The following is a 26,181-nucleotide window of genomic DNA, read 5'->3' as shown; positions in this document are numbered from 1 at the left end:
TGGTTGGCTTCCTGGTGTGCCAGCTGGCGAATCCCACTACAGTTTATTAAAAAGCACACTTGGCAGTAATGTAGAGTTGGTTGCTTGCTCTCTGCCCATGACCTCAGAGCAGGAAGAAAATAAAGTCAAGGGCAGAGGCCCCACCTGAGACATTGATCTAAGGAGAGCTGGGTTGGAAAGTTTGGTCACTCTGGAGCTTTCCCAGGCCATCTCTTCTGTTTATGCATCAGCAAGTATCCTCTCCTGTCCTCCAATCCCCCTTTCCCTCCTCTCTCCTCCTCTCCTTCCCCCTCTTCCCTCCTTGCCCACCCTCCACAGAGTCTTGTCTTCTAGTCCAGGATGTGTTGGAATTTGTTATCTTTCTGCTTCAGCTTCCCAAGAGCTGGGATTACAGCATTATCATCCCCACATAGGTTTCCACTTTTTTTTTGTCCTAAGCAATCTTGTCCTCGTCCAGCATTCTGAAGATGCTGTTGGTTTTCATCTTAACATTCATGATTGTCTAGGTGGTCTGTAACAGCTGTGGAGTGTGGTGCTTTGTCATGTAGATGTATAACTGTCATAGCATGATGGAAAGGCTTCCTTTTCTGCATTAAATTTATAGCAGTTCTTCATTGCTGTGGCCAAGTATCTGACAGAAGCAGCTTAAGAAAATGTGGTGACTTGAATAGTATGGCCCCCATAGACTCACGTGTCTGAATGTTTGGCTCATAGGAAGCACTACTAGGAAGTGTGGCTTTGTTGGAGTAGATGTGATTTGTTGGAGGAAGTGTGTCCCTATGTGGGCAGTCACTGAGGTCTCATATCAAGCAATGCCCAGTGTGGTCCATAGTCTCCTTCTACTGCCTGGGGATCAAGATGTGGAACTCTCAACTCCTTCTCCAGCACCATGTCTGCCATCATGCCACCACCTTTCTTACCGTGATGATAGTGGACTAAACCTCTGAACTGTGAGCCAGCACCAATTAAATGTTTCCCTTTAGAAGAGTTGTCGTGGCCACTTCACAGCAATAGAATACTGACTAAGACTGGGAAGAAAAAGGATTTATTTTGGCTTAAGGTTTAAGAGACCGTAAGATCCATCATGACAGAGAAAGCTCAGCAACAAATGTGAGAGCCTGGCCATGTTGTATTCAGTCAGGAAGCAGAGAGGTGAATGCTGGTAAAAACTAGCTTCTCCTCTTTCCTTTCATTCTGGAACCCCATTCTACAGGACAGTGCTGCCACATTCAATTCTGGGCCCTCCCACCTCATTTAAACCTCCCTAGAAATGCCCTCATAGACACCTAGAGGTTTACCTCCTAGGTGACTCTAAATCTCATCAAGTTGACCAGACCAACCATCACAGAGTTCTTTTGGACCCTTTGTCATAAGCCAATGACTACACAGTACAATGATGTACTTTTCTTTCTTTCCTTCTCTCTTTCCCATATGTATACCTGTCCTTATGCCAAAACACACTACCATGCTTGCTATAACTTTATGGTAAATTTGAAATCAGGTAGAAATTCCTAAGTCCAAATTTGTCCTTTGTTTTCCAGAATTGCTTGGGTAATTTAGATATTTCTTTTTCCAATACTTATTTTGGAAGCAGTTTGTTTAGGATTTTCACTGGCTTGTTTTTTCAAACAGCTTCTTAGCCACACCAAGTTCCTCGGTCCCTGAACATGGTTTGTTTCTCTGTGTACTTCAGTGTTCTTTAATTTCTTCTCATGAATGACTCCGAACTCCAAGTGCATAAACACTGTAACTATTCAGTTAAATTTATTCTGAAGTATTTCATTTTATTTTGATGCCATAGTGTATGGAATTGTCTTGAAGTGAAATTGTTGCTGCAAAATAGAAATATAATGATAAACAGCCTTGATGAACAAATTATTTTCTTCTCTTTTGCCTTTCTGTCATTTTAACTTTCCAAACTCTCAAATGTGCTCATGGTAGATTCTTTGGGCCTTTGTGTTTTAGGTTGTGAGCCTAGCCTTTAATGGTTGAGCCATCTCTCCAGCCCCTTTAGACTTTTATATGCAGATGACCACATCCTGTGTGATCACCAATGACCCTTCATCTCCATTTGCCACGCCCCTTAGCATTTTTTCCCTCTACAGTTCTGAGGGAAAGAGAGGCTCTTGCATTGGTTTCTGTTTTAGAGAAAAGAAGATAGCTCTTCACTCTACACATGTGCTGTTAGTTACAGCCTTTATTATAATTTGGTATTTATTTGCTTTGCTGGGGGGACATGTGCTCATGCCAGTGTGCACATGTGAAAGTCAGAGGACAATATGTAGGAACTGGTTCTCTCTGGGTCTCAGAGCTGGAAATCCGGTGTTCAGGTTTGGTGGCAGGTACCTTCACCCACCAGGCCACCTTACCAGCCCTGCTATGGCTTTTAAGTAACTGCTGATGGTGTTTTCTTTCATTTCTAATTTGTTTAAATTTTAATCATGGATCTATTTGGAATGTTTCCAAAGACTTCTATATCTTTTGAAGTTAATATTCAGTATATTAGTATAGTGATAAATTGAATGGATTCACTTTAAATTATTTGGCCAATTTTCTATATCTTTAATATGTCCCCTAGTGATAAAACTCACTGATGAATTTGAGTAGCTGGTTTTGTTACAGATTTTCACCTGTCCTCATGAGGTGAAAATATTCTCTTTTTGGAATATTTTTCACTAAGGTTTTTTTTTTTTGGTGTGTGTGTGTGTGTGTGTTCTTGTGTATGAATGCCAGAAGTTAAACCTCAGATGCCATTCCTTAGGAGCCATTCACTTTGTGTTTTGAGACAGGGTCTTTCCCTGGCCTCAAGATCACCAATTAGGATATTTTATCTGGACAACAAGCCTGAAGGATGTGTCTGTCTCTGTCTGAACACTGAGATTGCAATCCCACACTACCATGTCTGGATTTTCCTGTGGGTTCTTAGGTCCCCATGCCTGCTGACTGAGTCATCTCCTCAGCCTAGTTTTGATGTCAGGGTGGGCTGACCTCCTGAGATGACATGGGAACGTTAGTACAGAATGGATACCCTTACACTTTAAATACCGGATGTGTTTCACCAGCAGATGCCTCTGTGCTGAGTGTTCTCTTTAGCACATGACAAAGCTACTGCAAGCCAAGTTTCCGTAGTGTAGTGGTTATCACGCTCACCTAACAAAGCTACTCCAGTTGCCAGTGAGCATCCTTCTCTGGGGGATTTTAATGTCACAGGGTGAGTGGTGATGCCTCTCTTCCATCCTGATGGTGGTACTGTGTTTCCTCTTTTTATTTCATTGGTTTTATCAGATGTTTATCAACATTATTGTATTTTTCTAAAACAAATCTTTTGGTTTTATTTTCCTGTTTTCAAATATATTGATTTCTGTTAATGTCTTTCTTCATGATTTATGTTTCTTTTTTCTATATTCTTAAGATAGGAGAATTTGCTCATGATTAGAAATCCTTTTTATGTTCCAACTTAAGCACTTTAAAAAGGATTCATTACTTCTTATTTAAAAATTGTATCACAAATTTTGTATGTGTATGTGGTGGGTGCACACATGCCACAAATCATGGAAGTCAGAAGACAACTTGTGGGAGCCAATTCTCTCCTTCTGCCACCTGAATCCATGAGACTGAACTCAGTTCATTAGGTTTGACAGCAAATTATTTTACCAACTGAGCCATCTTGCCAACCCCCCCAATGTAAGAATTTGTTTAATTAAAATTTGTTAATAAATAAAATAGTTTATTGTTATGATGCTTCCTCTTTATTTCTACTTTTGATATGTCCAATAAATCTTGGTACATTGTGTGTTTACATTTTTATTTAGTTCAAGAATATTTTTCTGATTTCTTCATTGGTAACTTCTTTTCTATATGAGTTACTTAGAATTTTTATTTGCTGTTGTTTAAGTTTGGAGATAGTTAACTGGGTGGGGAGGCACACATCTGTAATCCTAGGACATGGGAGATAAGGGCAGGAGGATCAGGAGCTCAAGGCCATCCTTGTCTCCAGAGGGGCCAGCTTGGGCTACATGAGGCCCTGTCTCATATACATACACACTTAATTTTTTTATATCTTTCTAGTACATATTCCTAATTCAATTTCCTTTTGGCCAGATACTGAACATTGAATCATTTAAATAATGTAAGTATCAATTGTATTTTTTCTTATCACTTAGCATACTGCTGTCTAGAGGTAATTGCATCCTACCAATGTCAGTTAGGTTATATGGGTTGATAATATTGCTGGGGCCTTCTACATCCTGACTAATGCCTGTGTATTTATTTAATCTCACTGATGTTAAATGTCCCATTGTAACTATGAATGTGGCTGTTTCTACTCCTGTTTCTGTTAGCTTTTGCCCTGAGTATTTTTGAAGCTTTGTAGTTTGAAGCATACACAATTAGGATGGCTGTATCTCATTGTGAGAGTAATTGCTTTATTGTTATAGAGTGCCCTTCCTGGTCCCTGGTATCTTCTACATTCTGAACACTGAAGAAGTTCCTTCAGGTTCTCACTGAGATTTGGATCCATTTATCTTTTCTGTTCTTTTCAGCACTGATGTCTTACAGTTAATGTGGAGGTGCTTTGCTCTTTTGTTTTTGAGTTTGGGTGTTTTTAAATGATTTGCTTTATTCGTATGTGTGTACGTGTGCGCATATGCCTTTGGTGCCCTCGGAGACCAGAAGAAGGTGTTAGATCCCCTGGAGCTGGAGTTTCAGCTGACTGAGCTGCTCCACATGGGTGCAGGGAATTGAAGTTGGGTCCTCTGCAAGAGCAGTGTGCATTCTTAGCCACTGTTCTGGTCCTTTGAGACAGGCCACCTTAGAATTTGAGCTATAGTCAAGTATGCCTATCTTAGTCAGGGTTTATATTGCTGTGAAGAGATACCATGACTATGGCAACACTTACAAAGAAAAACACTTAATTGAGGTGGTGGCTTACAGTTTCAGAGATTTTGTCCATTATCATCATGGCAGGAAGCATGCGGGCAGACATGGTGCTGGATACATGTTGATCAGAAGGCAACAGGAAGTGGACTGTCTCACTGGAAGTAGCTTGAGCAAAGAAGACCTCCAAGCACAACCCTGCAGTGACACATTTCCTCCAACAAGACTACACCTCCTAATTAGCCACTGTCTATGAGCTTATGGGAGCCAATTACATTCAAACTACCATAATGCCCTTGAACTCTCAACTGTCCTCCTGACTTTGGTTTTGAAATGAGTTTGTTGTAGACAGCATAAAGCAGATTCTTGCCTTTAAAAAAGTATGACCTGTTGGGGCAATCGTGGCGCACGCCTTTAATCCCAGCTCTTGGGAGGCAGAGGCAGGCAGATCTGTGTGAGTTTGAGGCCAGCCTGGTCTTCAAAGAGAGTTCCAGGATAGTATCCAAAAACTACAGAGAAACCCTGACTCAAAAAAAAAGTATGACCTGAAAGTGCCTTACATAGTTATCATTTTGTCTAAGATTTGGTGATATGGTTGGATTTAAATCCATTTTTTTCTATTTATTGTCTATGTGAGTCATCTCTTCTTTGTTCCTCTTCCCTTCTCTTGGGTCAACTATTTTTTTAAGATGCCATTTTTGCCGGGCGTTGGTGGCGCACGCCTTTAATCCCAGCACTTGGGAGGCAGAGGCAGGTGGATCTCTGTGAGTTCGAGGCCAGCCTGGTCTACAAGAGCTAGTTCCAGGACAGCCTCCAAAGCCACAGAGAAACCCTGTCTCGAAAAACCAAAAAAAAAAAAAAAAAGATGCCATTCTTCCTCTCTGTCACCTTGTCAATTCATTTCTTTCATTTTTAGTGCTTGCTTTAGACTTTTAAAATCACTAGGTCACTACAGTCTTTCCCGAAAGTGACTACTGCTTCACCTACCATGACTTCTGTGCCCTGTTCCTTTGGCTGTTTTTATCAGGTCTTTTGTGTGTATCACCATTCCCACGGTGCATTGCTAATGACTCTACTTTGAGTGACCTATTCTTTCAAGGGGGGAGAAGCAGGAGTGACACTGTCTGTGACCAGCACTCTCTTGTTCACCACCCTGGGCATGGTTGGCTCCGTGCATCCATTCCTGCCTGGGAGACTTCCTTCAGCACTGTCTGTGTGCAGCTTTATCTGCTGCAGAAAGTCCTTTCAGCTTGTGCTTGCCTGTGTTGTGCCCAAGGTGCAAAGTCCCCAGAGACCACCAGGAAGACAGACCCACTAAGCTGCAAAAGCACGGTTTTAATTGTTCATCTACCCGTGACAGGGACCCCGCCTGGCAAGCTGTCGCAGCAGCCCCCAGAGGGAGTGAAGTTCCCTGTCTACTGCTAGGTTTATAGACAAAAGTTACAGGATTACATCAGTAGGTATGGGTTGGTTTCTGATTGGTTGACATTTGGGAACAATTAGGAGCAATTCTCAAAGTCATATTTTGGCATGAAATACCTGTGTGCCAATTATTTTCATTGGTCAGTGCTGAGAGGGAACATTCTGTGGTTTCTATGGCATTGTCTTGTCACTTGCAGGTGGCCTGTTGTACACAGACAGCAGTGGTTTTCAGAACTATATCCTGAAGACTACAGGGGATGTTTTGGTCCTCCCTGGAGTTTCTTTTGTGGCCAAAAAGCTCCCAGGAGCCAAGTATCTAGGAGGCTGGAGGGGAGGTCTGGAGTTTCTTTGTGTTCAGGGTTTTTTTTTTTTTAATGTTTTTTTGGTTTTTCGAGACAGGGTTTCTCTGTATTGTTTTGGAGCCTGTCCTGGAACTCACTCTGTAGACCAGGCTGGCCTCGAACTCATAGAGATCCGCCTGCCTCTGCCTCCTGAGTGCTGGGACTAAAGGCGTGTACTACCAACACCTGGCTTTTTGTTTGTTTTTTGTTTTTGTTTCTGTTTTGTTTTTTTTTTTTTTTTGAAACAGGGTTTCTCTGTGACTTTGGAGGCTGGTCTCAAAGTCACAGAGATCTGCCTGCCTCTGCCTCCCAAGTGCTGGGACTAATGGTGTGTGCTACCAATGCCAGGCCTCTTTGTGTTCAGTTTTGGCCCTAGGCTCCAGGAGGCCAGAGGATCTGGAGTTTCCTTGTGTCAGAGGTCTACATGTCTTTTCTGTAGCCTGTCCTGGCTGCTAAAGCAGGGGCTGAGTGAGGATCTGGTCCCTTTATTTAGTTTACCCCTTTCAGCCTGGAAAGCAAGCATCTCCCTTTCACTTTTGGGAACCACTGTAATAATGTACAACTGTCACACCACACAGTTTTCCAATGTAAGCAAATTCATGAGACTTTACATTTATGCATTAAGAGCATCCCCATCAACCTTGAATTTTGAGCCCTTTGGCAGTAACATCCTATGACTGCCTGCCCCAGCCATAGCAGCCCCCACTGTATTTCCTGCCTCCATGGATTCCCCCATTCCCGACATTTCATGTAAACAGAGCCTTACATGTGGTGTTTCATGCCGGACTTCTGTCACCGAGAACAGTGTCTTCAAGGTTCATCTTGCAGCATCATGTATTGGCTCCCCATTCATTAGCATTGCCAAACAACAATAGTCAGTTGTGTGGACAGACCCCATTTTGTTGACTAGTGATCTGGCGAACTTTTGGGTGGTTCCCACCTTGAGATGAGAATGAGTACCACTGCTGTGAATGTTTCTGTGAGGCTTGTGATTGGACATGGCCTTTTCTTTTAGATATGCTGAGGCATGCCGTCACTGTTTTTGAAGCAGCTGCAGGGCTTCTGTAACCCTAGGAGTCTTCCTATTTGTCCTGGCAGCAGCCAGCTCTACCTGCTTGATGAAGGGCTCCATCTGGAGAGGCTTTCCTTTCTCCAGACAGTGTATGCTCTCCCCACATTGGGTTCCTGGAGCACCAGAAAGGAGGAACTTACTTCCAGCCCCTCAGTGGCCCAGGTACCCTCCTCCCAGGGGCTTGGGCTTCTACTGTGTCTGAGAGACAGGCGGGCACTGGGAGGTAGGAAGGGCTTCATGTCCCCAGGGGTGGCTGTCCCTGCTGCACACTCCAGCTGCTCTGGTCTCTCTGGTGGGTGCTTGGCATGAGCCTCTCTGGAGGAACATGGTCTGGATTCCCTGGGTGCTAGCTATCTCTGATTGTTGGCATTTCATCTGGATCCTTCTCACTCAAGTCTTCCTCCTGTGCTCTGCAGGTTCTCTGGGGTGGGATTTGTCGCTGGGACTTAACCCCTGGGATCCCTTAAACTCTTCAGTAGTCGGAGGACAGATGGGATTTCGTAGATTATGTCCTTTTTATCTTGTTATTTCCTAGATCTTAAGCAGAGATGGTTATTCTCATGATTAATTCATATTCTCGGTCTCTCTGTGTCTCTGTGTCTCTGTGTCTCTGTCTCTCTCTGTCTCTCTCTGTCTCTCTCTGTCTCTCTCTCTCTCTCTCTCTCTGTGTGTGTGTGTGTGTGTGTGTGTGTGTGTGTGTGTGTTTGAGATAGGGTCTCATGTTGACCAGGATGGCCTTGAATTTACTATGTAGCTAAGGATGGCCTTGAATTTCAGATCCTTCTGACTCCATCTTCCAAGAATTGTGACTAAAGATCTGTACCAGGTTTATGTGATGCCATGGACTGAGTCCAGGGCTTCATGAATGCTAGACAAGCACTGTACCAACTAAGCTTTCTTGTGTGTGTTGGTCTTTCTTTCTTTTGCTGATTTATTTATTTATTTATTTATTTATTTATTTATTATTGTCAGGGTCTTTCTAGGTAGCCTTTGTTAAACTGGGACTTACTTATATAGTTCCGGTTGGCTTGGTCTCACAGAGATCTACCTGTCTCTGTCTCCCAAGTGCTGGAATTAAAGGCGTGGCCACCACACCCAGCCCAAATGAGCTTTATCCTCAGCCCTCTCTTGATTTTTTTAAAGGTTTTTTGTTTGTTCTTCTGTCTGTTTGTTTATGTACAAGCAGGCGTCTGTGTGGGCGAGCGTCACACACGCATGGGTGTCTGCAGGGGCCAGAAGAGAGTGTTGTATCTCCTGAATCTTGGGTTACAAGCAGTGTTGATCTTCCTCTTCGCCACTGAGCTCTCTCCAGCTGCCTTCTCATGATTTTTAAAATCAATTTTATTCCTTTTTTCTGTAAATTGTCTCTGGTATTATATCTAGTACGGTCATTTTCTTTTCCTTTATCAGAGCCTGTTAACATAGGGCAGATACTTCTCATTGCATTCTTGCAAACATGGCTTCCACTGTTAGCAGCCTCCTAATTGCACTGCTCATCTATAATAAAGATTCGTGGTGTGGAAGCTATTGATCTTTCCCGTGTGAATCCCTTTCATCTGTTTAAGCCTGGAAAGGCTAGTCTCTCCAGAGCTTTGAAGAATGCTCACTCTCACTTGGTCCAAGCAGCCTTCATGCTTTGATTTTTTTCTCCTGTCAATTCTCTTTAATCCACTTGGAGTTTTGCAGTAGAAAGATAATATCTGTAGGACTATTTTCCTCCCCATCAGCTAGCCAGACCTCTCAATGCTATGGACAATGTTGTGTACTTGCTTAGTGTCTTAGATGGGTTCAAATTGCTGTGATGAAACAGCATGGCCAAAAGCACCTTGGGAGGAAAGGGTTTATTTCACTCATAGTTCTATGTAATACTTCATCATTAGGAGCAGTGAGGGCAGGAATTCAAGCAGGGGAGGAACCCAGGGGCAGGAGCTGATGCTGAAGCTATGGAGGGGTGCTGCTTACTGACTTGATCAACTTGATTTCTTATAGAACTCAGGACCATCAGCCGAGGAATTATACCACCCACAATGGTCTGGGCCCTCTCTTATCAATCACTAATTAAAAAACTGCCCTACAGCTGGATCTTATGGACACATTTTCTCAATTCTCATCCTCCTTTCAGATGACTCTGGCTTGTGTCAAGTTGACACAAAACTAGGCAGCACAGCTAGAATAATCCATGCTTACTTAGAAGGTAGGGCCTGTTCCAGGACTGTTCTCTTTTACAATCGTCTAGGTGCTAGCTAGGTCTGCTCCTACTCCTGAGGTAGCAAATATTTAGAATAAAGTAATTGCTGTGTTTTGCCTGTTAGAAACAGTTGTTTCATTTATAGGTTCACACTAAGCGTGTCTTTCAGAACCTCCACAGACTGTTTTATGCTGTTTATGTATGTGTTATGACTCGTGGGCCCTTCATGGAGTTTGTGTATTAACCACAGCCAACCAACTTGCCCTTGGCAAGCTGGTATGTGTTCAGCAGTTTGCAGCATTGGGCAAACATGGGGTTGGGATAGACCTGAGGGAACAAGTGCAGGCCTTGCATAAAGAAATGACCCAAATGCTGGCCCTAGCTTGCTCTGTCATCTTCACCATCCCACGCGCACCTGCAACTTTACTCCTGTGACCCGTTACCAGGGAACTGGAAATCGGGCCTGGTTTGCAGATGGCTCAGTACAATGCCTGGTGCCACCTGCAGGGAATGGTGCCACCTGCAGGGGCAGCCGCAGCACCACAACCCTGCTTCTGCCATAATGCTGGCACTCATTTTCTATGGCTGTTGTGAACAGTTGCCATGTTGGTACGGTTTAAAACAAGAGCCCCGAAGTCAGCAGTCCAGGGTGGGCTAAGGCACGGTGCTGGAGAGCTGCTCTCCTGGAGGCTGTGTCTCTTTCCTTGCTCATTTAGCTCCTGGTGGTAGCTGGGCTGACGTTTACATCCTGTTTGTTTGTGGTTTTAGGTTTGACAGATATTTATTTAAACACGCATGTCAATAGTTAGCTGTGTGCTTTCCAAGATAGAATCTGAGCTGATAGGTTTGACTATTTATGAACAAACAAGCATAAAGATGGTGTCATGGGACACTAATTCACACCACTTCTTGAGCTTTTAATTGCCAAGATGCAGGTAAGATAGAATTTATCATCGTCATTCACAATTGCACAATTTGGTGTGTTTAGTAGATTCATTTTGCTGTGCAGTTCATCTCCAGAGCATTTTCATCTTGGGAAACTGAAATGGCTCCATTAATTGACTCTTTGTCCTTTGTCCCCCTGGCAACTCTCTCTCTCTCTCTCTCTCTCTCTCTCTCTCTCTCTCTCTCTCTCTCTCTCTCTCTCTCTCTCTCTCTCTCTCTCTCTCTGTTTGTGTGAATCTGACAATCCACTACCTGCTGTGAGTGGATTCCCATTTCATTCAGCACAATGTCTTCAAGGTCACCTATGCCTTGGCATGTATTATCATTTCCCTCCCTTTTAAGGTTGAGTCACTGTTGCGGTTTGAATGAAGAATGTCCTTCCTAGGCTTAGTAGTTCTGATTTGGAGGATCGTGGGAGCAGTACAAGGCAGAGGCTTGCCGAAGGCAGTGGGTCGGTGGAAGTGGGCTTTGAAACTTTATTGCTCAGCCCTACTTCCTGTCCTCGTTCTGTTTCTTGGCTGCTTCGACCATGTGACCAACCACTTTACACTTCTGCCTGCAGACTTTCCCTGCTGTGAGGAACTATATCTCTTCCTAAACATGAACCAGAAAAAAACTGTTCTTAACTTGCTTTTGTCACAACACCACGAAATGTAGCTAATGCAGTGACATTCCTGCTTATCAGTGAACTACAGGTGCCCTGGGCATTCTTCTCTGGGCAGTTATGCGTAATGCCACTATAAACGATGGTGTGCAGATATCTCTTCAAAATCCTATTTTCAATAGTCCTGAGTGTGTGCCCAGAAGTGGAATTTCTGGGGCCCATGGCAATGCTATTTTTAATGTTGCAGGAACTGCCAGACTGCTCTCCACAGCAGTCACTCCATTTCACATTGTGGTCAGTAATGCACAAAGTGCCAGTTCCCCATATCCTTCCCAGCCCTGATTTATTTGTGACAGCAGTCATCCTAATTAGTGTCAGGTGATATCTCTTAGCAGTTTTGTTTATTTCCCTGACAATTAGTGACTCTGAGCATCTTCCCATGTGTTTGACTATCTTCTTCAGAGGAATGCCTGTTCAAATTCCCTACCCACTTAAGTCACATACGAGTTCTCCTTGTGCGGTAGGAACCACCTGCATCCTGTGGCTATAAGCCTCACGAGGTCCATGCTCTCCCCTCTGTGGGCTTTTTCACTTTTTGGTGCATGAGAAGTTTTGCTCTAGTCCAGTTTGTTTTATTTTCTCTGCTTTAGTGTCAGAGAAATAATCACTAATTCCAAATGCCATGAAGCTTTTGTCGGCTTTATCTTCTAAGTCAGTGGTTCTCAACCTTCTTAATGCCAAGACTCTTTAATATAACTCATGTGGGGGTAACCCCCCAACCATAAAATTATTTTCATTCCTACTTCATAACTGTGATTTTGCTACTTTATGAATCATAATGTAAATATCTGTGTTTTCCAATGGTCTTAGGACAACTCCTGTGAGAGGATCATTCGACCCCAAAGGGGTCTCGACCCGCAGGTTGAGAACTGCTGGTCTAAGTTTTGTGGTTTTATCTTGAAGACTCTATCTGCTTTGGGTTATTTGTTGTATGTGATGGAGGCCAGGGTTCAGCCAGTTGTGCTGTTGTGCATATGGGTCAGCAGTTTCCTCAGTTCCATGAGCTGGAAAGGCCGCCCAGCCTCCATTGAGTAGATGCTCTTGTCAAAATGCTTTACTTATATGAAGCCTGCGAAGAAGCTAGTGCACAATCAGTGTCTTTGTATAAACCCATGTACTGGAAGGTTTCCGTCTAGGCTTCATTCTGTGGCTTGTATATTTAACCTTATACTACTCAGTTCTTTTTTTTAAAGGTGTGTGTGTGTGTACATGGGTGCATGTATGGAAGCCAGAGGACAACCATTTTGAGGAGGGGTCGGTTCTCCCCTTCCACTCTGGTTTGAAGCATGATCTCTCTTGACTCTGATGCTGCTGTGCAGTGCGCTCCAGATTCTCCTGTCTCTGTCCACCATCTTACTCCTGGGATCAGAAATGCATGCCACTGCATCTAGACTTTTCCATGAATTCTGAGGCTCAAACTGATGTTGTTAGGCTTGGATAACTAGCATCTTTACCAGGTGGGCCGTTCTTATTAGACCTGCCACCTAGTTCTTACTCCAAGGCTTGGTAATAGGTTTGAAGGCCCCTCCTCCTTTGCTTTGTGTAACCTAGAGGCATGTGCTGGTACTTGGTTTGGGGTCACCTCCTCAGGGCCAGCAAGTCCTTCTTACACCCATCTTCCTGACCCTGCGTGGAAGATGCTTACTCTTTAGGCCGCACAGGTTAGAGAGAGCCACCTGACATCCAGGTCCTTAGTCGTATGTATAGTACTGCTGTGTGATATAACACAGCCACAGGTCTCTCCAGAGCTGTGGACAATACTGGGACATCATTATTCTGCCCAAGACACACAGTGTCCCCAGGATGTTTGCTGGGTGTCCAAACCTAGCCATCCATTCTCTGCCCTAAACTAGTGGAGTTTCTCCTGCCATGAGAACTGTGTGCCTGAGAATCCTATATTCAGGAAAGCTGTTTTATCTAGATGGATGCATCGTGGCTGTGATAAAGTCCCTGGCTCAAGCACTGTAATGGAAGGACTTGTTTTGGCTTAAGGTTTGAGGAAATGCAGTTTCATGGCAGAGAGGTGTGGCAGAGGAAATCCACTCATATATAACTGACATGACTGCCATGGAGCTTGCTCCCATCTGGGCTGCTGAGCAGGAAAAGCAGAGACCTCAGGTCACAACAAGGCAGCTATAACCCTCTAGTTCTGCCTCTATGGTTGCCCCCAATCCGCCAGCTAGATCCATTATGCAAAATATTCCACAACCCCCCAAATGAGTACTACCAGCTGGGCACTAATGCATGAGCTTGTGTAGGATATTTCACATTGGAACCAACTTACGGGACATGTGGGTTCATGCCTGGAATCTCAGCATTTGGGAGAGGGAGGAAGGTAGAGTGCACGTTCAAAACCAGCCAGGACTGCACAGTGAGGTCCAGGTTAGCTCCATAACAGAACCTTGTCTCAAGCAAAACAGAACTAAACATATCTAAAATGAATTGTTTCCATAGATAAAAAGGCAGGGAGCTGTCGGGCAGTGGTGGCGCATGCCTTATCTCAGCTCTTGGGAGGCAGAGGCAGGCAGGTCTCTATGACTTCAAGACCAGCCTGGTCTACAGATTGAGTTCCAGGACATGCTTCAAGGCTACAGAGAAACCCTGTCTCAAAAAAACAAAAGCAAGCTCAAAAAAGGGGCAGGGAACTATGGGAATTATTCTATAAATAAAAAGGCAGTGTTTTTGGTTGATAATAAAGATAATTTTGTATAAAAAACTCACTGGTAAAGGCATTTTATAACTATTTTTATTGATGACTACATGACTTGTACTGGTTAATAAAAATAAGCAAAATCAAACTTGAGTGATGTGCAGTAGGGTTTGCTAGCACAAGCCCACACTGATGAAGGAAACACAGGGGTTTCAAGGGAGTCACAGGACATTTTATTCCTGCCAGAGGTCAATGGCAGCAGTGATTCTGGGCCAATGGACTGATCTCTGCATCAGCCAGTCCCTTTGTACTGTGCATTGAGGAATTAGTCTCTGATGTGGGATACTAGTTATTAGGGGGTTGTCAGAATCAGTGGCAACCTGAATGGTGTCCACACCCTTACTTCTTCAAACAAACAGATACACCACTGTACCAGTTCTAAGACTCCTGTGTGGGAAGAAGTACTCTCAGCTGGGTGTTTGGAGGCATACTAAGCAAGGCACTCTTGTTCTAGAGAGCAGTTTCTTTCTTTTTTTCTTTCTTTCTTTCTTTCTTTCTTTCTTTCTTTCTTTCTTTCTTTCTTTCTACCTTCCTTCCTTCCTTCCTTCCTTTCATTCATTCATTCATTTATTTGGTTTTCAAGACAGGGTTTCTCTGTGTAACAGCCCTGGTTGTTCTGGAACTCTCTCTGTAGACCAGGCTGGCCTCAAAATCACAGAGATCACTTGCCTCTGTCTCCTGAGTGACTGGAATTAAAGATGTATGCCACCACACCCAGATGTGCTAGAGAGGAATTTCAAGGATAAAAGTTTGAGATTCAGGGGTTAGAGAGATGATTCAGTGGTTAAGAGGACCCCAGTTTGGTTTGGCCTAGATTCCTTCTCCTAGTCTCTCTGCCTGCCATCCCCACCTATCCCTCTACTGCCTAGCTATTGGCTATTCATCTTTTGATTGGACCAATTAGGTGCCTTAGGCAGGCAAGGTAAAACAGCATCATATCTTTACATAATTAAACAAATGTAACACGTCTTTACATAGTTAAACAAATGAAGCATAAACAAATGTAACAGACCTTTACATAAAGTAGTATTCTACAACATGTGTTCATTTCATTAAATAATTATAGCTGCCCATTTTCCCCTTCATTTATTTTGTTCATATGTGTGCATCTATGTGCATATATGGATGTCACAGGACAATTTGTGAGAGTCAGTTCTCTCCTTCTGCCAACAGGGTGTCCAGGATCAAACGAGTCATCAGACTTGGTGGTAATAATCTTTATCTGCTGAAAAATGTTTTACATTTATTTATTTACTTGTGAGAGTCAGTTCTCTCCTTCTGCCAACAGGGTCTCCAGGATCAAACTTGAGTCATCAGGCTTGGTGATAATAATCTTTATTTGCTGAAAAATGTTTTACACTTATTTATTTATTGTGTAGTGTGTGTATGTGTTTGGGCACATGCACATGCACACATGTGCATGCATGTACACATGTAGGTCCACACATGTCATGGTGTGCATGTGTCAGTCGGAGCACAACTTGTAGGAGTCAGCTCTCTCCTCCTACATTGTAGGTCCAGGGGATTAAGTTCAAGTTGTCAGGCTCAGCAACAAGTGTCTGTTGTTTGTTTTAAAACATTAATTCTGCTGGTTTCTATGGCATAGTGGTTAACAAATTTGTCTTACATTTAATTTCTTTGTGTGCATGTGAAGGTCAGAGGACAGCTTGCAGAGTTGGGATTTTTCTTCTGCCAGGTGAGTTCTAAGAATGGACCTCAGCTTTTTTAGGCTTGGCAGCTAGCAATTTTTTTGTGCCAGCTCAGTTGCTGCTCATTCCTATGTCTCAAATAAACTAACCAGGCCAATTAGACTGCACAGCTCTGAGGCTTTGCAGAATATCCTGAAGACAGCCATTCCCTGGAGCCCAACAGGGTGGTGGGCTCTGTGACCATTAATACAATGCCTGCCTTCCACCTTGGGAAGACCACTAGAGAATTTTAAATAACAACTACTGTGTAAATGAAATAATGGTAAGTGCAAGCCCAAGATTTCTTTCTCTGATTAAAAAGTTACAGCAAGACTGTGTATTTGGGAAGATGTGGCCAACACATGTATTTGCTTTCTTCTCTTAGTACAGTCTTTGAACTGTAAAATCAATACAAGAAAACCCTGAGAGGGCCAGAGGCAGCTGACTAGGGCCTGGTGACCCTAAGAACTCATAGCAGGGAACTCCTTATTTTCCTTTTGCCTCACATATCCCAGAAGGGTAGTGGAAGAAGCCATCAATGAATGGATAAATAGTACATCCAAGGAAACAACCAGAGCTCTCTCTCTACCAAGGGACCGGGGAATGGCAGCCTATAGCAGACGCCTCATTTAGTATGCTAGTAGCAAGTGAGCTGTGCAAACATACCCGAGTTGTTAGAGAAATTCCTATTACAACTGTAGTGCTGCAGTATTACCTGCTGAAATGGCTAAAAAAAGAAAAGAAAAGAAAAGAAAGAAAATGACACTATCAATTCGTCAACTGAGGGTTCTTCTCAGAATGATCTACTTTGTGACAAGTTGACAAAAACTGACCAGCATAAAACTGATCCAAACTAAAACCTTTACCCAACTCCTGTTAATCAGACCTCATAATGGGTGTGGCTTATCTGGCTGGGTTGTGAAAGCCTCACAGAGACCTTAGACAGAAGCTAAAGCTTTTCCTAATTAGAAGGATTCTTTTTCCTCTCTCACCTCATCCTTACCAAATTCCACCACCTTGTTTTTTGTAAACTTCATTTCTCCCAAAGGTCTATAAATGATCAATATAAGTGATTTCTTTGAAATAGGGTTGGAAAGGAGGCCACAACGCAAATCTTGGATAATTCTATCTTTCAGCCAATACACTGACAGCAGCTATGCCTGTTTGCAAGGGCTGCTGTCAACTCGTCACAATAAGCACTTTTCCACATGTTCCATCACACCTGCAGCAAGCTGTCTCATTGATTGTCAACATGCCAAAGAAGTCCACCCACCTCCTGATGACTTTGTCAGCACTCAAACAGAATACTTTGTTTTTCTTGTCAGGTTGGTAATATGCTCCTTCCTGTAACTTTGTGGAATGACAACATAGCATAATAGATGTTCATGAAGTTGAATGCAGAACACAAGGGACAAGGAATGTTGTAGTGGCATCTTATCTTGCCATAAGTTCACTGACAAGGCAAGATGCCACTGAAGAATGTTCCTTAGAAAAAGAGTGACTTGGTGTCCAGTCGCTGTGTAGCTTTGGAGCCTGCTCTCAAGACCAGGCTGGCCTCAAACTCACAGAGATTTGCCTGCCTTTGCCTCCTGAGTGCTGGAACTAAAGGTGTGCACCACCACCACCTGACTTTGGTGTCCAGTCTTAAATACCACAGAAGAAGGTTCTTCAATCACCTGTAGGCTGGCCTGCCTGGTGGCAGCCTCAGCAGATGCCTAGCTATGTTCTCTCTGTTCTAGGAGGCTGAGGAAGTTAAAGCCGCACTGCTTTGAGCTGATAGTTTTGGATAAAAGCCTCACTTTGGGATCTGTCTTATATATTGCCATTTCCTGGGCCTCTGGATGCCCACAAGAGCCATCTGCTGAGCAGCCATACCCACAGAGGTTAGACTACCCAGCTGGGCTTCCCTCAGTGCCAGAAGCCAATGCTGAATTACTAAGAGAAGGAGAGGCCTTCCCAGTTACTCAGCGCTATGGACCATTCTTATTTCAAGCATAGGACAAAGGAAAGGTATGAATATTTAGAGGCTTGAGCCAGATCCTGGTGCTAGGTCTGGCCCTGGCTGACATGTTGGCCTGCAGTCACTTCTGTGCCTGGCCAGCCTAGGGGCCTGCCACAGAGTGGCCACATGGCTCTGTTTCCTCTTGGGGTCTCTGCTTCTAGTTTCTAGGAAACACATATGCAGTCAGACTTGCCTGGATGTACTTTTGTGTACTACCTGCTCCTCATGTGATAGTGTACCCCACGTAGGACCCTGGGCACCAAACTTTTGGTCAAAGGCTCTCTCTAGGGTTGGCAGTGGCTGCAGCTGGCAGAGTTGGGGGAAAGTGGATCCTGAGATTCAGCACATCTAGTCAGACCTCAGCTTTGCTCTAAGTTGCTATTTACCCTCCTGTGCCTTCTACCAGATTCCACCCCCCCCCAACAGCTTCCAGCTTCCCATCAGCACTCAGTGCCAGTCAGTGTCCCAGAGACCCACCTCCTCCAACAGTCCACCCCGCTGACCTCCACTCTGGAAACCCCCTGTTCCGCCTGAGGAAGGTTCTTCTTCCTCTGGCTTCCAGCTTGGACCCTGATCTCTGGTCACCAGCATTTGCAGCTAGACACCAGTGGCCAATTGATTTGCCCTCTGAGTGGCAGTTCTGTTTACAGGAATTTAACTGCCGTGGAGGTGTATCTATTCGACTACCGTGGGCCTCACCTGGTGGCATCCCTGGAAGAAACTCAGGTGTGGACTCTGCTGCCCTCCCCCTGGCCCTCTATGGACAGCATGGGCTGGGCTGCTGGATCCCTGTGTGGGTCCTGCTTAACAACGAAGTGCTGGCCCCATGGCCTGTGGCTCTTTTCTCTCTCCTGTGGCTCTTTTCTGCTCTTTCAGATTCCAAATTTGATGGACCAGTGTCAGCTGCCTTCCTCAACGTCACTTTATGTTTCCATGGAAATAAATTGTCAGAGTCATAATTTCTTCCCCATAAACAAATTAACCAGAAAGAACCTGAGCCTGCTTTTAAAAAAATTACTTTAACTTCTGTTGATTCTTTGTGGACTTCACATCATGCATTCCGATCTCACTCATCTCCCCATCCCCTCACACCCACCCTCTGCCCTTGCAGTCCCCCACAAACAAAACAAAATCCAAAAGAAAAACCAAAGAAACAAAACAACAGAGAGACAGAGAGAGGGGAGGGAGGGAGGGAGGGAGAGAGAGAGAGAGAGAGAGAGAGAGAGAGAGAGAGAGAGAGAGAGAGAGAGAGAGAGAGATCTTGTCATGGAAGCTGTAGTGTGCCCGGTTGAGTCAGTTTACCCTTTGGTCCGTTCATCTTTACTTACAAGTGTTTGTTGCCATTGAGTCATTGCCATTGGTCTGGCTCATGGCCTCTGGCCAAGCCTGCTTTAAAGACTGCAAGGCTATGTGTCACAGTCCAGACTGAACATGAATTACGGGGCAGACCAGGAAGGGGACAGTGCTCCAAAGAGTGCTGCATGTTGAGGGCTTACTCTGACCTCTCTGTGTCCTTCAGGTCACACGGTGACATCAAAACACATATCAGAGCTAAACATTAAATAAACCTGTGGGCAAGCAAGGACAGAGAGGGAGGGGAATCTCCCCCAGATAGGCCTCCAGTGAGTACCCTGAGGTTTATAATGGTGATTAACTTACACCAGGGTGCAATCATCAACCGTAAAGCTCTCTGCCCGCTGTATCTCTCATCACAGAGAGACTGGCAGAGGCCAGTCCACCCCTCTACTGTGGTCTTGGGAAGAAAATTTATTACTTCCTTGGAGACCCCAAAATGAAAGATGGTAGATGGAGCTATTAATTTAATGACTTCACCAAAGAAAGCATGAAAAATTCAGTTCTGCACAGTACTGACAGCAAAGCAGTACTTGCCTGGGAGCTGGGAAGTCCTGGGATAGAGCCCAGGGTTCCCGTAGACTCAGAGGAGAATGTCCAGGCTATTTATTTCACTAGTGGTCAAACACAATTTAGCAAACATTTAAAATACTCAGCATATCCTTTTAAAGATGCTTTTATTGTATGTGTGTGGGTATTTTGTCTGTACATATGTCTGTACCGCATTTGTGTATGGTACCTGCAGAAGCCAGATGAGGACATCAGATTTCCTGAAACTGGAGCTACAGATGATTGTGAGCTGCCACAACAGAGCTGGGGCTTGAACCTGGTCCCTTTTGAAAAGCTGCCAGTGCTCTTAACCCCCAGTCACCTCTCAAGCTCCATAGTCAATGTTTTTGTGCTATTTTCGATACAAACAGAGCAAGCTACAGATGTTTAACCAGAGCCACTCAAAGCGACTGTCCCTGCCCTGTGCCCTTCTGCATTGAATGCATATTCAGGACTGCCTGGCCCCTTCCTGTGACCCCCCCTCCCCAACCTCTTTGCATTTGTGTCTGGGGCTGAGCTGACATGAAGTCAAGGACACCCTAAGTCTCCAGGTCTCTGCATCTCTGGGTTCTGTCATTTGGGAGCCCCTGCTCCATTGCAGGCTGCTGCTGAATTCTGCCCCTAGTGCTATTTCAGGCAGGCAGAGTTTGGCAGAGTTCTGTCCAGTGTTAGCTCAAGGTGGCCCTTCTCAGACTACACGGGCCTGCACTGTCTCATCAGCATAGCAAGTTAGGCTGTGAGCACTGGCCAGGCTTCTGGAAATGACCCCAGCAAACACCCTGTGTGTCTTTGTTGCTCCCTCCTGAAGTTGCCTACCTCTGTGTGCAGCTGGTAACGTGGATTTATTGAAGCAAGGCCTATAGATTATTTTTCTTTTTCTGTTTTTGTTTTTGCTTGAGATAGGACCTTACTGTGTAGTCTTGGCTGTCCTAGGGGTTCATTTGAGAACCAAGCTGGTCTTACACCTACAGAGACCTGCCTCCTGAGTGCTGGGATTAAAGGTGTGCAATACCGCACCAACAGGAGTTTGTTTCATTTTGTTTTTTTTTTGTTTGTTTGTTTGTTCACTTGGATTTTTTGTTTGTTTTGGTTTTTGAAGACAGGATTTGAAGACAGGACAGCTCTGGCTGTCCTGAAACTCACTTTGTAGGCCAGACTGGCCTTGAACTCACATGACTCTGCTTGCCTTTGCCTCCTGAGTTCTGGAATTAAAGGATTGTACCACCGCTGCCTGGCAAGGAGTTTTATCTTAAAATGAGTTTTAAAAAAAAGCTACTGAAGACACTGGGTAAATGTTGGTGCCTTGGTATGGTCATTGTGGTCCTGCAGGGTCCCTGAACCTTGCTGGCAGCTGCTGAGACAATGGGAAGAGTCAGGGGAGTAAATTAAAGCAGGAATCTTATGTAGGTGGTTCTGGGCTGTATCTGATACTCTTGACTGGAAGCTGGTACAGAGTTGCCCCGATGGGATGTGGGCAGGATGGGCAGCAGACTTTGCAGGGTATGGAGACCTGGAAGATGGAGAAAAGACTATATCTTTTTTTTTGTTTGTTTGTTTTTTTGAGACAGGGTTTCTCTGTATTGTTTTGGAGGCTATCGGTCAGCCCAGCCTCGAACTCACAGAGATCCGCCTGCCTCTGCCTCCCGAGTGCTGGGATTAAAGGTGTGCGCCACCACCGCCCGACGCAAAGACTATATCTTGCTCACAGAGGTTAGTGAAGCAACATTAGGGCCCATGGCTCCTTCCATCTAGACCAACAGTTCTCAACCTGTGGGTCACAATCCCTTTGAGGGTGGAACAGCCCTTTCACAGGGGACACATATCAGTTATGCAATAGCAAGGAAATAATTTAATGGTTGGGGGCCACCACAACATGAGTAACTGTATTAAAGGGTCGCTGCATTAGAAAGGTTGAGAACCACTGATTTAGACCAAGGCCTGAGGAGTCCTTGCCATGTGTTGAGTCCAACATCCACAATAGCTCCCTAACCTAAGACCATCTGGGTACTTGAATGCAATCAGCCATTTTGCTTAGTCACTTTTGTAAAATGCTGGTATTTCTAGCCAATGGTACAGAGTAAACTTGAATCCATTTAAGAGACCAGCCTAGTTGGCTCCCAGGCTCTAGACATGGATGATGGACAGACAACTGGGAGGAGTCACAGCTGGTTGCATAGCAACAGAGAGTTCACAACCAAGGCTTCCATTCCCAGGAGGGAAGGGCAGCAGGTAGCTGTCCAGAGCTAAGTTGGGATCTAGTGCTCCAGGGAGCCCAACCAGGAGGGTTATGGGGTCCTCCTTGGTGAGGTGGTACCCTACATCTGCATGGAAGTACAAGTACCACATTGAGACCTGTGTGTTCCTTTCCCTCCCTCCCTCTCCCCTTCTCTTCACTCCTGCCCAGTCCCCTGTGTTTCCTGAGTGAACTTTGTGGATCCCTGGGGTGATCCTGGGTTGTGGCCTCTGCTCTACCATCTATTCTTGTTTTGCTTTTGTCTTATGTGCATTGGTATTTGGCCTGCATGAGCATATCAGGTCCCCTGGAACTGGAGTTACAAACAGCTGTGAGCTGCCATGTGGGTGCTGGGAATTGAACCTGGGTCCTCTGGAAGAACAGCTAGTGCTCTTAACCGCTGTGCCATCTCTCCAGCTCCCTCTACTATCCATTCTTAATGCATGGTTTACACTTACTGTTGCCATCATGGGTTTCACACTCACATAAGAAACTCTAGAGTTACGAACCAGTCTCTTCCTAAAGGAGCGAAGGATTTGCATGGCCAATGCATGGAGTCCCTGTCTGAGGGCACTGCACAAGGCAGATGCCTCTGTGGCCAATGCTGGTTCTCAGCAGGCACAGTAAAGACAGCGTCCTCAGCTCTGCGATGAGAGTGGATAAGGCATCTACCATGCCCCTGCCCCAACACCAAGGCCGTGAGCTCTAGGCTGAAGGTCCATGGCTCAGGGGCTACTATAGCAACTAGCCAGCCATATACAATCTGCTCACTGAGGGTGTGCTTTTCCTCTAGGTGAGTGAGAAAATGTAGCGGAGTAACACCTGCCACGAGCTTGGCGTGGATACCCTGGCCCAGACGGAGCAGCTGCCCCTGGGCGTCTTTCTGGCCATCCAGCCTCACCATGTCAAAGAAGGGCGCGGGCAGCCGGGCCAAGGGGGACAAAGCGGAGGCACTCGCCGCATTGCAGGCTGCCAACGAGGAGCTGCGAGCCAAGCTCACGGATATCCAGATTGAGCTACAGCAGGAGAAAAGCAAGGTGGGCCCTTAAGTCTCTGCCCCAGGTTCCCTGCCCCAGGTCCTCTGCCCCAGGTCATCTGCCCTAAGCTGCCCCTGGAGCCAAATGCTCTTGTATAAAGGACGATGTGGCCAGGTCTCTGCAGAGTTATCTGACTCTTCATCTTGGCAGGTGGAGAGATTTGGAAGTCCAGAATCCAGCGGGAGTACACGTAGAGACCCCCTAACCAATGGAACATTGTAGGGGTGAGCCCACAATATTGTCCATGCCCAAATCCCACTTCTGACACCAGATAAAGATGTTAATAATGCTATCTGACAAGGAGGTCTAATATATTTATTAAATATACTTACAGGATAAACAGGGATAGAAGCTCTGGGAACGTGGCTAGCTTCTAAGAGAAAGTGCTTTTACTTTTGCTTTTCTTTTATCCTCACCTGGGCCCATCCACTGTCCACGCCCTTTTGGGCGTGGACAATATTGTGGGCTTACCCCTAAAGGACACCCTTCCCACAGAGGCTGTATGTCATGGGTCCTCCATGGCCTTGCCAAATGGCATAGTCCTGGGGCCAACACTGAGTTTCCCCTGAAGTATTCGTAGTGGACTTGAACTAAACTAAACTTACATAAACTCAGGATTCCACAACTGGTTTGTGAAGCTGGCCATGTACCGAAAGGGGCTGTGCGTTGAAAAATAAGCTACCCTCGGTGTGCATACAGGAAAAGATGGCCCAGAAGCTGAGAGCCTCTTACTGTGGCTGAGCCACACTCGTGACCACACTTGTAACCCCAGATGTTTCCATTGCCCTCCTCCAAAGCATTTTGCAGATAGGTGAAATGACTTGTTAGGGACCCAGCAGTATCAGTATCTTCTGTTCATCTGTGACAACAAGGATCTTCTCATATAAAGAAATTTGGGCCATGGGGGTCACCAAGCAGAGCCTTTCTGTCACATCCTCAGATACTCTGTCACCAACCCCGTGCAGCAGCATCACATGTGTTTTATGTGCCGTTTGCCAAAACACATCCATCTCATGACATCCTGAGGATACCTTCACCTGCTTGTAGCGTGTCAGCTGCTTCCAAGTTCCAGCGTCCCTGTCACTCATCTAGAGCCCCATGCATACGGCATCCAGCAGAACAAGTACTCGCAAGATTGACAGCAGTAACAAGGTACCCCTGGGCCTGTGTGGACACAGAGCCCACCGCAAGGACAGGTGGCCGCAGGAAGACATCCCAGAAGCCAGATGTGCCGATCAGTGGGAAGACAGCACAGCACACCACAGGGCATGCATCCCTGGCATCTCGCCTGAGACCTTCTTCTGCAGGTGTCACCTGCACTTTGCCACTTCCCTTCACTTCAGTAAGTGAAGACACACATCAGAAGTAGCTTTCAAGTCTCCCATGAACCGTAGCTTCTCTCAGCAACTAGAAACAAGACGGCAGGAAGCTGTCAGGAATGCACGTGGCTCTCACGGCCCCACCCACCCGCCCAAGAAATATTTGCTCAAGTCATTGTGTTAGTTATTTTCCTTATTGCTGTCACAAGACACCTGACAAAAACAGCTTGAGGAAGGACAGGCTTATTTTGGCTCACAGTTTGAAGGTGCAGCCCATCATGGTGGGGAAGCGGGGTGGCAGGGGCTTGAGACAGCTGTCCCCTCTGCAGCCACAGTCAGGAAGCAGAGATGAGTGCTGGGTCACAACTTGCTTTCCCTTTTATTCAGGCCAGGACCCCAGCACACAGAAGGGTGCCACCCAGAGGATCTTCTGACCCTCACTAACTCAATCTAGAAACTCTTTCCCAGGCATGCATGAAGGTTTGTCTCTTAGGTGAATCTAGATTCTTTGAAGTTGACAATATTAATATCACAGTCATGGCCAACTAGGAAGTAAAGTATGAAGTTGAACATTGCAGTCACTAGCGGTGTTAGTTCTTAGTCTTTCTGGAGTTTGTCCACCATAGGTGTCTAAACTAAGATTTTAATCTCACTGCAAGATAGAACTAACTATAGAACTGTATCTCTGTCTAGTTTTCAAAAGATTCTAGATTCTTTTGAAGCTTCTTGTGGATAAAGAACACCACGGGATAGCCAGGGAGACCCTTCCTAGGTAGGTAAACTCTCCATAGACTTCCAAGCATGTCTGGAAGACACATATAGCTCCTTGAGTCACCTGGAATGCCACCGGGCTTGGTAGACCCCATGCTTCACCTGGTAGACCCCATGCTTCACCGGTAGGCCTGTGCTATGGGGTGGGACTCAGGCATGGCACTCCAAGGAGTACTACTGTCCTGGCAGAGTCTGCGCCTTCACAACCCCAAGGAAAGACCCCTATCAAGGTCCACTGACAAAGGGCACAGACTCAGGTTATATAAAATCACTTCCACTGGGTAATGTGCTCTTGGTTTGAACCTAGCAACCCAGATGTCTCAGTTGTGATCCTGGCCTAATGCACAGTGCAGGCTCCTTTCCTAATGCCCAGTGCAGGCTCCTTTCTCTGTCTGGGAATTCTTGGTGTACTGGTGCTCCGCAACAACAATTTCTTCCTCTGCAGTGTCCAGGGTGAAGCGTGGAAGCCAGCAACGGCAACAGCCAAAAGCTAAGCGCCTCAGACCCCACCAACAGCTGCCTTCTTGGGGAGCAGTGAGTGTATTAAGGCTTGTGAGTGAAGAACAGGACACAGTGGGGGCTGGGCAGGCCAATAATGGCTGTCTGCTGTCTGCACGCTGGAGAGGCTGAGAACCTGTAAGGGCTATAAAGCCAGGTGCCTCTCGGCAGCCCTGATTAGTGCTGCACTGAAGGCCTGGGCATCCCTGGGTGTCACTGGCACCCGGTCTGTGTAGGAAGGTTGAAGAAGCTGGACGCTGAGGCCAGGAGAGAATGGCACCAGAGAGGATAGGCATGCTCACTCAGAAGTGAGGGCAGCAGGCAGGCAACGCTGTTTTGCCTCAGACCTCTTTATATTTAGACTGTGTGGACTTGAATAAGAATGTCTCCACCACCACCACCACCACCACCCCACCCCACAATAGGCTCATAGATTTGAATGCTTGGTCACCAGGGAGTGGCACTATTTGAAAGGATTAGGAGGTGTGGCCTTGTTGGAGGAAGTGTGTCACTG

General features: G+C 45.5%; 1 protein-coding gene across 27 annotated transcripts in view; it reads left to right on the top strand.

The window, feature by feature from the left end:
* The window catches only part of Jakmip3 (Janus kinase and microtubule interacting protein 3), a 133,567-nt gene that overhangs the window by 32,669 nt on the left and 74,717 nt on the right, over positions 1-26,181 (top strand). For 26 of the 27 annotated variants that reach the window (XM_040752226.1, XM_040752250.1, XM_040752264.1 and 23 more), the window contains exon 2: positions 22,836-23,079. In XM_040752226.1, the coding sequence (XP_040608160.1) occupies positions 22,945-23,079 (135 nt within the window). In that variant the 5' untranslated portion in view covers positions 22,836-22,944. Of the gene's footprint in view, positions 1-22,835; positions 23,080-26,181 lie in introns of those variants that run through there. The other variant, XM_040752313.1, reaches the window with a different exon arrangement.

The sequence above is a fragment of the Mesocricetus auratus genome, unplaced genomic scaffold (assembly GCF_017639785.1).
Source record: "Mesocricetus auratus isolate SY011 unplaced genomic scaffold, BCM_Maur_2.0 Super-Scaffold_4256, whole genome shotgun sequence".
Lineage (NCBI taxonomy): Eukaryota > Metazoa > Chordata > Mammalia > Rodentia > Cricetidae > Mesocricetus > Mesocricetus auratus.
The sequence above is the reverse complement of the archived record's forward strand: the minus strand, read 5'-3'. Positions and strand labels throughout refer to the sequence as shown.